The sequence below is a fragment of the Hetaerina americana genome, unplaced genomic scaffold, assembly GCF_022747635.1.
Source record: "Hetaerina americana unplaced genomic scaffold, ioHetAmer1.1.p SCAF_8, whole genome shotgun sequence".
Taxonomy (NCBI): Eukaryota; Metazoa; Arthropoda; class Insecta; order Odonata; family Calopterygidae; genus Hetaerina; species Hetaerina americana.
Window position 1 is genome coordinate 50,536,652 of NW_027287427.1, and position 12,594 is coordinate 50,549,245.

Here is a 12,594-nt window from a genome sequence, read left to right on the forward strand (position 1 = left end):
TTTTAATATAATAATAAATAATATACAAGCATACATTCCATAAACTAAATTCGAAATATAATAAAAGCAGTAATAGCCAGGGGGTCAGACAGGGTTTCCCATTACCACAGGTACTTTCCAGTGTATACGCGAAGGAAATGGCAAAAGAGGCACGGAAATGTTAATGAAAATCGTATCAAACGACGCCGCTAATGTGATTATCGGACTGGAGAGAGTTATTAACAACAGATCTTCAAGCGTCCACTTCACGACTCATCTTTACCCTTAAAATGTTGAGCTTTTTGAGATATCATATGCCACTCCTTTGGTTTTTCAACCATTCCATATGATATTGCTTTGAACCAATCAATACCTATCCCTATGAATGTTTCATAAATATATTCGTTTATTATTTTAAAATAGCATTTCGACTTTCACATACGTTGGCTATCACATCGTATCAACACCTTCAAGAATTCGTAAGTTGTGTTACTGTAACCAGAAAAGCCTACTCGAGCAAAAAGCCAACTAAAGTAACTGCAATGGCATGAAAGACTTGAACGTCAGGTCGATATTGAGATCATTAATTTAACGTCGGCTATTTTTCAAATTAGGCACAGTTCATTTTTTTATTTAATTACTTCATAGGGTCGAAATTGATTTTATAATCTCTGCTTCCACAAAAACCACTACGTATTACATTTAAGAGAAATACAAATATCCAAGCCATTGGCGGAGGAAATCCCATCTAGGTGGGAATCGAACCCGCGACCTCTGAGTTGGCAGGCGAGGACGTTACCCCGCCGCCACCAGCCTCTGTGGGACGAATTAGAAGTGATTCGACCACACCGGGAAACAGTTATACAGTATGAAACCATACATTGACAAGAAATGACAATATGGGTAACTCAAATTGCCTACAAATGTTACGGCTGTTTGGACCCTCGGTGGCATTGTGACCTCTGCCCATTTAGACAGAATATTTTTAACTAAAGCACTTCATGACAAAATATACACAGTTGGATTAACGAGTGTTTTCAACGCTCAAGGGAGGGGACGCTTGCTTCATAAAAAATAATTTTTCTTGGCCGGATTTAGACAACGAATATCGTATTGATTGGTCGATGGTTTGTTGTCAATTACGCACCTTAACTGATAAGATACCAGTTGCATGGCCAAACTATTCTTTCGCAGGAAATTTACGGCCTCAGATATGAGTGTAATTGCTGCCATATTAGTAAATGCAACGCAAGGAAAACAATAGGATGAAATTAAGATAGGAATACGAACAGTATATTGGCTTCTGGTGACAAAACATATTGCATTAAAATCAAAACACCCTTTTTAGGCATCATTCAGCTTTGAATAATTTAAATTTCTTGTATCCGAAGTTTTAGACATGTTAACGAGAGCGTTTTTAGTAGACTTAAAATAGGTGAATTCGAAAAGTAGATAAATACACGACACACGAAAAGTATTCTAATATTTTTTTCCCGGGACTGGGTGTAGATTGAAAAATACGGTTGAGCGTAAAATACGCGTGAAATATTTATGAATATAAGGCATAAATATCTACACCGTATAGTGCACAGGGTTCGTCTAGCTGCCGCTAGAGTGAGATGCGTTTTCAAGGTTTATAATAACGATAATCCAATAATAATGATATTGTTTCGTGTACAAGAATAGCGTGTAATAATCCGTTTCCTCCACCTGAGTGGTTTCATATCCATCGAAATTCATCGTCAACTGAGCGAGACATGTGGTGATAGCGTTATGGATGCGAGAAATATGCGTTCGTGGGTGCCATAGTTCAAGGAAAGCCGAACCTCTGGTGACGACGAGCCCAAGAAGCCTTGACCACGGACCAGCCGGTTTTTCCAGTGTGAGCAAAATAATGGACCACTAGCGAAGAGTTCTCCTTGACCATTGAATCGCGGAGTCGACGAAAAATGATCACGTCTCCAGGTAGATTATGCAGATTCTCTTATATTACTGATTAATGAAATTAACTTTGTAATATGCAGTAACAACTGAAAGAACAAAGTATATCCCCACAGAATTTCAAATTTGTTAATAAAAGAAAACTTTATTTTGTAGCACATAGTACAATTCTGAGGAAAATTATGGAGGAAAAAGTACCGTGTTCTTTCTGTTATTATGGACATTACAACTACCACGAAGTGAATCCAGAATCTATTAAGTTTATGGTAATATTCAGTATTGCTTCCATTCCAAACAGCCACCACGCCTATGATCCATTTCAGATGCTCGAAATTCCCTGAATGGTTGATTCAATCAACGGCAACATATTCATGTTCATCTTATATGTTTGTAAACACATGAGAGGCTCATCGGCGTTACGTAATTTTAAAAAGCGTTAAGGCAAGAAAGATTTGCCCTGCAGGCTCCATGAAGTGAACTGTGATCTCTTTGTCCTAACCCATTTTTAATTTAAAAAATAAGGGACTTGAATCCCGAGAATCAATCCACTCACTCCTCCTCCTCTTCCAAATCTTCCTCTCTCCCATGCCCACGCCGCCCGTCGCATTCTCCACCCCCTCGGGCACCCTCTCGCCACCCACCCTCACTCTGATCTTCCTCATCCTCTCCAGCGGTCGCCTAACGCTCTCCACCACCCTCCTCCTGACCGCCGCGAGGGCGCACCATGACGCTTCCTTGGCGACCCGACGCTGCCCGTCGACCGCGGCCGCCATCGCCACCACCTCCGAAGCGACGGAAGTCATGGCGAGGGAAGCGCCACGGGAGCGGGCGGGGACGTGCGCCGCCGCCGCCGAGGGGCCCTCGACGTCCTTTGCCCGGAGCTCCTCCTCTTGGGGATCGCTGAAGACTCCGGCCCCTTGTCGGGGAGACAGCAGCCAAACGTCCTCCTCGTCCAGCTTCCCCGCAGTGCGAACCGACACGAGGAAGGGAAACGGTAGAGGGGGGGAAGAACACGAGACGCACGAAGGGCCCCTCCAGCCGGCTTCGGCGGCAGAGGGAGGGCCGACCGACCGGTCGCCGAACCGATTAGATTAACCTCCGGGGAGGGGGAGAGTAAGTGGGTGGGTCAGATGGCTAACAATGGTGACCGAGGCACCGTCGTCCGATTGCCTCCGGAGGACGCCATCGTGTCGCCACGTCACCACACTTTCTCGAGGCCCTCTCGGTTTACTAACACCGTGCCAGCCTGGAGATCGCGCACTTTTACCACCAAAGAAAGGCAAATCGGACACTTGGATCCAGGAGATATAGATACACACACGGGAGGCGAACTGATATGGAAGAACGCGCGACACCGAAACGCAGACGAAAACCATCCGGCAGGATCCCTCGTGACGGGCCCCGTTCGTCAATTGCGTCGCCACGTTCGCGACACCGATTCCTTGCGTGCACGGGAGGGGGCGGGTCGGCGGGGGGAGGGGCGCATCATCCTCTCGGCCCTTTTATAGCACAAACACAAACAGCGCTGCGGAGCGGCGAGCCTGACTCGGCGGAATCAAGCAAAGCATTCGATCGTTCCGTCGGTCCCGCGAACGAAACCGACTTACGAGCAACCCAGGACTTCGAAGGAGCCAACGGCCTCTCAACCTCCCGCCCCCGGTACCAGCATTGGTCGACCGGGTCCGCCGTTCGGTTTACCGCTAACGGTACGAGCAAACGGGCCCCGCGGCGAATACGGCGACGTGCGGTGAGCGAACACGGCGCGCGTTGGCGGGAGGAACGCCGATCACTCCAGGATTCTCCCCAGAACACAACACGACTCCGCTGTAGTCGCGAGGAGAACTGTGTGGGCTCCTGTCCAAGGTGAAAGATGTATTTTTAGCAGGCTTCCAGCGCGGGTGGGATAATAGTGTTACAACCAAAAGCCGCGTTTCGCAAATGCTATGAAAGGCAGTAGTCGAGAACTTCAGAACGTCACGGTGAATTAATGTTTTATAACTTTTTCCGAAATTATTCTAAGGGAAAATTTCTCGGAAATCAAAGGAGACTTCACCTGTGCGGCTAACGAAATGAACGAAGCAAGCCATAGGACGAACGCCCAGCGCGACGCACGAAGAACATCTGCCGATAAAAAAAAGGAGCTAATCGCTCTCCATGCACTGCCCCAACACGGACTGAACCGAAGTGGAGTGAGTCAGCAGTAGTTAAACATTTGGCTTGAGCCCTGCATGGAGCGTGGCCGAGATAAATCGGGGAGAGAACACTTTCAGCGAGGGAAAGGCGGTAATTCTGATTTTCAGACTGAAAAAGTCTTCCATTTAAAAAACCAGTGTTGTGCCATGAGTCGGAATTTCTTTTTTTTTTTTAAATAAAGAATATTTCGTAAAGGCCTTGCGCTCTATTTTTGCTAATTGGAGTGCGGGTAGTCCCTCGCCGATGAGTCGACGTTTCGCGGTGGGAAGGAGAGAAGAGTCGGTTTTTAAAACGCTACGGCGTAAGGCCGAGAGGGGAGAAAACTGTTGAATGAACCATCCCAGAATAAAATCACCGCGCGCACGCAATCGCCGAGGAAAACACCCGCGTGCACACAGTCGCGAACCCGACCGACGCTCGCACGGCGCCGCGTCCCTTGCGAGGTTCCCTCTGCCGAAGCATATGTTAGGACGATCACTTCTTAAAACGCGACGCGAGGCATATGGAGGCGACGAGTGCGATCTCTCCCGACACGGGATGAATGAGGGACTTGCGGGGGGGAGGGGGGGACGCACACGCCACGGGAGAACACACCACTCTGCAACCCCTCCTCCAGGTCGACAAAACTCGGTAGCGACGACGGATGACGGGAAAACAACGACGCATCGAAAACATTCGGGAGGTGAGCAACACGGGAGGACGAGCGTGGCCCTTCCAACACATCCAGCAGAAACCGCGCCGAAACACTACCCGCAGCGGCAATCGATATAACCGCCTGCCGAAAGCGCATGACCATGGGGGACTGAGAGAAAACTTCCCGCCCCCCCAGACAACCTCCAGCCTAACTAACGTGTTGGTTACATATAAGGCTTCCACATAACAACCCTCTCCGCCTCCTCCCGTTTCTCCCTTCCCCCCCTTCCATTCCGACGCTTATTTCCTCCCCGGCCCCGCCTCAATCAAGGAAGACGGGAACATGATCGCGAGAGACTCCAGCGTGAAATTCCGCGCCGTGCAGCACGTGAATCGTGAACATAGGCAGATCCAAGCAGAATTCCAAAAGTCTCCCTCCATATCATGCCAATAATTAAGGAAGTAGGACGTAAATTGATTCAATTACACTGGATATAAACCCTTGGGAAATATATAGGAGCATTAATACAGTTTGTTTCACGTAGCAAATGTATTACAAACGCTACTGTAGGAAAGGGTTACACGATTCAGTCTTAAATTTAAAATATTGCGTTGATTTTGCATGTGCTACGTCTAATGGCAACGTGTTCTAGATCAATATGGATTTCCAGGCAAACAAATAAAGCAAAAGGATTTATAAATATCCACGATCCCTTGAATAGCGCAACGTGAGGATTGGGTTACTTCCAGTGATAACACTTCCTGCCCCAACACAAGCCCGAGAATAAGACATTTCGGTAAGTATTCAAATTTTTTATGAAAGAACCTCCATTCGCATAATTGAATAAAGGAGGAAAATAGCCACACCGGAGAGAGATTAGTGCGGCAACGGATAACTTTTTGGCGCCTTAGATACGTGTATGATGTACCCAGGTTTCCTAATTCCGTCTTCCGATTGAGTCAAAAGGGTTTAGACAGATGAGGCATTCACGCATGGCCAGTTCCCATTATCTGCTTGCGGGATCAGCTGTCTGCGGGACTCTTGGGGAGGGAATGGAACCCAATACACCCCGGGAATACATCACTCCCTTCTCCCTCAAGACTATATTTTTTTCCTCTATCCCCACCCTTCAACCTCGCTCCCCCCCCGAACACCGCTCCCTTATAATACCTCGCGTTCTTTCATCGGCATCATTTCTCCCACCGCCTCCCCCCCCCCCAGAAAACCCATTTCACTCAATTTCTCTCGAGAAAGAGCTCTTTATTTATCTCCCGGTCACATTTTCCACCGCAGGACACAAACCGCAATTCCCCAACGGCCGTCCCAGCTTCTTTTCACGGGAACGTGATGTGCTGAGTGTTCGGGGCGTGTGGAGGTGAAGGGGTGGCGGCGTCGGGAAGAAAGGCTTTCTGCGGGACGACGCATCCCGGCTTCATAATGCCCGCCTAATCCGCTTATTTCCAACCCCTTGCCGGTGATAGCATAACAATCACGTTTGCGAGGACTCTCTTCGAAATGAGTGGTATAGGACACAGTGGGAGGCCCGGTGATGTTTCAGGATGAGACCACGGGAGATAACAGTACGTACTGCGTTAATGTGCTCACGCCGTCGAAAGAAAATAAAAAAAAAGCCGTAGCGGACGCGAAATGAAATTATCCCTGCCGCGATCGATACTTCTTGCCCAGAGGGGGAGTGTAGCAAACAACTGGAAGGTGCGGCTTACACAGAATTTGAGGTGCTTCTTGGGAATTGTCATTCTATTCGACATCTTCATTTTCGACGCCCGAGATTCTTTGGTCAATTTTTGACATCCACACCCGCCGTAATGACCACTTTCACTGAATTTTATCCCACCCTTGAAATGACCTCTGCAAAACAAATGCACAAACACGTTCGCGTACGATGAGTCTCTTGATGTTACTTCCTAAACAGCATATCACCAGCTTCTATGTTCATCCATACTCACAATTACTAAGGAAATGCAAGAATGGGTGAGTAATAAATTTCCCAAAATAATACCGCAGAGAGAATTTTTACAGTGGTGAATGTGATTCATTTATAGTTCCCATGCCCTTTGGTTACCATCCAGCAATGCATTCCAATCCAATGATAGTAACCTGAAAAGTCATCGTCCTTCTCTCTCGAAGCCCCAGTAACTGAAACGTTTTCTATTGGGGTTCGTTCAGAAGAATATCACGTATATCAGTCACATGCGTGGAAATTTGCCTCTATACACGCCTTTGAAATAAGGCGAGAGAGAATAATGTTCCAACGTTATCAGTTCGTTCTACCATCAGTTTTAAACTATTCGTTTACGTAAAACACTTGACATTACATACACCATAGAATATAATTCCATTAATCTGTAGTCCACAGTTATTGACGATGGCCTTCGGCGTTAAATCATAGTCGAGAGGTTATATTATTATTAACGAAAATATGTCGCACGGAAGAGTACCCAAATTTTCAGGAACAACGAAGAAACATTTACAAAATGAAGCACCAATCAGAAGAACTACGTAATGATGTGTATAATAAAAAAATAAGCATTTTTCCATACTTTCATCATTCCATTCTAGCGGTAGCCGGCCCCGGAGGCGGTGAATTGCTTGCCTACCAACTCAGAGGTCGTGGGTTCGATTCCCGCCTAGGTGGATTTTCCTCCATCTAGGGCTTGGTTGCATGTGATTGTCTTCAATATAATGTCTGTGATGTAAGGGTTAGGTGGAAGAAGGGACTATTAGTCTCAACCTCGCCCATTTAAGTCGATAAATAAATAAATAAAATAGTTTTCATTGTTTTTATTAATAATTAACAGCACTATCACGAGTTATGATTAATAAACTTATACGTGTTAGATATTGTGCTGATCGCCGTAAGGGTTAATGTTGGTTTAATTCCAAATTAATTAGACACTTTTCGTTGGAACTGTAATAATGAAACGACCTCGTTTTCTTGAATCTTGGGATTTTTTTCGGCATAGATTGGCGCATTAAGTCGAAAGATAGAGATTTCGAGGGAGTATAAATGGCAACTTATAACTCGGAAGATAGAAATCTAGGATCCATATGCGGTTCCTTCACACGCAACCCCATACCTGCAGGCATTCCCACAAATCGATAGAGATGAATTTTTGACCCCAAACTCCCCGCGAGGGAATTCTTTAACGACAACGCGCCCGCGCTCGTTCGATTAGAAAAGACGACTTAAATGCCACGATTAGGTCGTCAGGACTTGTTTTTGGGCAAAATTTCCATGGTGCTCGGAAGGAGTCCCGGTATTACGTCATTGTTTGTGCTACCCACCGGCCAAAACACGTTCACCCAACCGGGACATTTAATTTTTCGGAAAGGGCCGATTGGAAGGTGGGCCATGTTACGCCCACGCACAAAGCTCTGCCTCGGCGGAGGAAAAACAAGAAGCCCCCCCCCCTTTCCACCATTACGTTCACGTCCGGGGAAGTTAATATCAGTTTTATCCTAATGAAGACGCTTGTTTGCCTATCCCTCCTTCCTCTCTCCCTCGCTCCCCTTTCCCTCGCCATTCTTCCGCCGTCGTCCTAACTGCCCCCTTTCTCTCTTTACCCCCCTCCTCCCCGATCTCCTCCGCCCCTTCCCGGCGATTCTCCTCCTCCCTCCTCGCAAACCCTAGACGTCCTTCCCACCCTCGCCCGCGTTGCCCCACTCGCGCTCTCCCTCGCACTTGTTGATCCGCCGGCCTCGACACCAGGCCTCCGCCATCGCCGCCTCGCGCGCAGCTGGGAAATTCGAGAATGAACGTGGTCCGTTGAAGAGGATGGAGAGAGATATACACACATACACATACATAAGGCGTGGTAGAGCGTTTAACCGGGGGGGGCTGGGTTCACTCCTCTACTCCGTGTGCAATTCGCGGGCACGCCTTTCTAGGAACTCTCAGCTTCACCCATGCTGCGTGATTTTCGGGGACCAGATCTTCCTGTGAAGCCGACCCCGGTGGCGGCGGGGCAACGTCCTCGTCTGCCATTCCAAGGGTCGCGGGTTCGATTCCCGCCTGGGTGAGTTTCCCTCCATCTAGGGCTCGGGTGTTTGTAATTGTGACCATTGTTATCGTTGTTAATAGTCCGATGTAAAGACCAAAATGTGCTTTTTCGGACTAATACTGAATAAATAAATAAGCCATATGCGGCACAGGGAAAGGAACCGGCCTCACTACCCTGGGGTGTGAATTTCACAAGCCGTTGGGTTTAGCATTGGGTGAATTCTACCATCGCCTAAGAGTTGATTACGGCGTTTATGGTTTTATTTACATATATAAATATTTTCTTCAGCTATCATTATCAATCCAAAGATCGATTTGCCGCATCTCTTATTATGACTGAAATGAGAACGTACTTGAATGACCCATGCCATTGACCGCCATTCAAATACGTGCTGCTTTCAGTCATGAGAAGAGATGCGGCAAAGAAAGATGGAGTGCGCACAAGAGACTGAACGAAGGCATCCGACCAAAAAAATAACGGCGGTATAAAAAGCTTGAGGAGTAAGTACATGTTTCACATGATTAAATAGAGATAATTTCTATTGAGATGGATAAAACTTATCCTAACAGTGAGTCACGAACACTAAAAGAAACAGTAAAGTGAGGACTGAAAGCAATGAAGTCACGTTTAATAGGAATGAGCCAGATAAATGGACTGAGAGAAATTAATGATGGAAACGCGTGAAGATTACGCAAAGAAAGAAGTTCGTTGTGAATTTTGCGAAGAAGAAGATACAACGTTCGTTCAAGTTTTAAGGTCTCATAATTTTTCCTACAAACTGCTAGGGAAAATATTTCTTCTCAACATAACCTCCCTGTAGACGTCAAAAATTCCGTTACCTTTCAATGTACACTTAAAGATGCCATTTGAAGTATTGAAAACACTTCTCACTATGGCGGCAGATAGGGAACCCTGTGCAGCTTTCTATACCTTACATTCATAAAGAGTGCACGCGTATTTCACGCACAAACACAAATTTTCAATTCTATACTCAATACCTAGCAAAAAATTGGTATTCCTTAGAACTGGCAGGCACATCATACATCGCGCACTCTCTTCATATTCATCTACTGCTCGAACGCAAGTCTACTATGAACGCTCCAGTTTACCTATGCATAATTTCGGATACAAGAAATTTATATGATTCAAAGCGAATTCAAAAAGCGTGTTCTCTAGCCTCAAGAAGGCAATCATGGTAATAAAAATAGATAGGTACAACTACGGACTAAGAAAGGAATATCTCAAGCGGAATAAGAGCGTAAGACTTCAGAAGTTGAAGGATGAAGAGGCTGGAAGAGAAAGGATCGGAGATACCATCTGAAGGGGAGAGTCTTTGGATTAATAATGGTCGATGATGAACATTGATTGCAGTTGCAGTCGGGGAACACACTCTTAGCCTCCTATAATGCACTATAGTAGTATGTGCTTATAGTAGTATGTCTGATGGCAGTTAATCGAATTACGACTGACATTTCTATAAAAAGAAAGACAGAACACACTTGTAATTCCACTAAATATTTCAATTGTCATGACTTAGGTTTCAACTTTAACTGATACGACTTAGGATTTTTCAGGAAGATGACATAAAAAATTCTCCTTTTAAAAATTCATCTCAGCCAAGTAGTTTTATTATGTAATCAGGGAAAGTTTCCACCAAGTCAAACCGGAGAGCGTACGTTTAGTTAAAACTGCTGCGTTTTTTTCTAACTGCAGGGGTCTTTGAAGATACAAGAGTTACACCAGAATAAGAAGGAAATTCTTGAACAGAGAAACGAATAATTCTACATTATTCTAAAACGTTTGTCGCAATTTCGATGACAAATCCCATTTAAGTGAACAAAGGGACATCATTAAATCATAATATCGAGGATACATTAAATTAAAATTGTTTTGAAATTTAAAAATGTTTATTTATTTATTTGTCAAGCATAAAAAATGATATTAGTCAAAATTAATTTTTGCATTCCTTTTTGGAGTCTTGGTAATTTTTATTCCTCGTTTTCTGGTTGATCCGCCTTTCTGCGCCAAAGGTGAAAAATTAATAAATAAATGCTTACGTGAGTTTGTGATGCGACCAATCTTCAGCTTACTATTAGCGACGTGTGCTTGTTTTCGCAACTTCTTCACCGCGACATCGAATTACAGAAACCCAGATGTCAATCCAGACCGACCAAACTTGGGCTTATGTGAGTCGTCAAGCAAATGTTTTGTATTGCAAGATACGATAAGACTGTCTGTTAACGAGGCGAGACCTTTCAAGCCTATGGGGGTTATCAGCATTTCAGGAAGGGTTGCGCTGATCCATGGAACTGGGTTACCATCAATCTTACATTCTCGTTTCCCGACACGAAATTATGTTTTTATCAGTGAACACAGACCATCTAATGAAAAATAAAATGCTCGCTCCCATTAGCGAGTTAAATTTGTGAAACGTGATGACGCTGCTAACACCAATGCTCACGAGCATGATCACAAAACGGCAAACTTCTGCCTAATGAAGCGAGAGCCTGACGGAGTGAAGGAATGCTTGTACAGTACGTGCACTTCGGTGGGTCAGTCATTTCAATGGAATCATAACACTCTCACCTCCAACGTCAAATGCGAGAACATAACACCGTGTAGCACAAGTTAACTCTAATTTCACTGATGACTCCCACGAGGACGCCAACAAGCGAAATCGCGATGCACTGTCAAAATAACACAAATTTTAATATATCCGTGATTGCTGACGCTTGTCTTCGGTTTTTTCATCACCCGAAGTTTATATTAAAAGCGTTCCTCTGGTAATTCGTTGACGTAGTAAAACAGTTATGGAAATACCTGTATTTCTCGAGATTGATACTTACGGTGAAATTGAAAGAGCCAATTTAAACAGGAAAATACACCCAAATATTTGATCCAGCACTGGTTGCTACCACTTTAGACGGCCATTATTATTATATTAGGCAGCGTAATATATTTTGTGACAATTAATAAAGGATTGACCTACTGACCTCAATAATACTGTTATTAGTATGACGTTGGTTCAAAAAATGTTTATAAATATGAATATATATTTTGTGTCTGAAGGTTCAAGATATAAAATAAATTTACATTTTTCGTCGAAAATAGTTATAGAATGTTTCTGAATTGTTCGCTTTTATTAAAAAGCTTCATTTCGCATGTTTTTCGATTTAGGGATTTAATCGGAATTTACTTCGTGACGTTCGCATTCAAGCCATTATATCATTTCACCACATTAGTTAATTATTTAAGTAATGCATTAAAATAATATTTTCCGAGGTCAATTATATCAAATTCTAGTGATTCCGTTTGTCTACCTAATGGAATAACAATATATTAGTTATATAAGTTTGCTTATAATACAATTTTAGTCAATATTTGTCATCCGACGGAAATTTGAATGGAAAAACATCAGTATGAAAAATAACCGTACAGTCGATCTAAAACGTATTTCGGATTATACAACAGTTTGGTTTGTATTTTTGTGCAATTTTAATTTCGCCATCGACGACGAAGGTTTCATGAATGAAAAACCCTATTTCGTTGCACCGCTTTAAAAGAACAAATCGCTGGTGACGACGTGTCTTTCAAATCGGACTTCGGAACCCACACAACGCTTATCTCCTATTCCTCCCGCATGCTTGAAACAGAATTCCGAGATAATTGGCGGACATAAGTGGAACCTCCAAAGGGTCATTGACATTCCATATGAAAACAATTCACTCTACCATGCCGCCCTTAATGAAGAACGAAGCAAGCGTTCACCGCGGATAGGTTAAAATTTTATGCACACATTTTAACCTATATTATCTGCATGGGGAT

General features: G+C 44.3%; 1 protein-coding gene across 10 annotated transcripts in view; it reads right to left on the reverse strand.

Moving 5' to 3' along the window:
• Positions 1–12,594, reverse strand: part of ATP8A (ATPase phospholipid transporting 8A1) — a 302,393-nt gene that overhangs the window by 90,823 nt on the left and 198,976 nt on the right. The window contains exon 1 of one of the 10 annotated variants that reach the window (XM_071596987.1): positions 2,474–2,567. The exons of the other annotated variants lie outside the window; for them this stretch is intronic. Coding sequence (XP_071453088.1) covers positions 2,474–2,507 — 34 coding nt within the window. The 5' untranslated portion in view covers positions 2,508–2,567. Of the gene's footprint in view, positions 1–2,473; positions 2,568–12,594 lie in introns of those variants that run through there. 10 annotated transcript variants of the gene reach the window in all.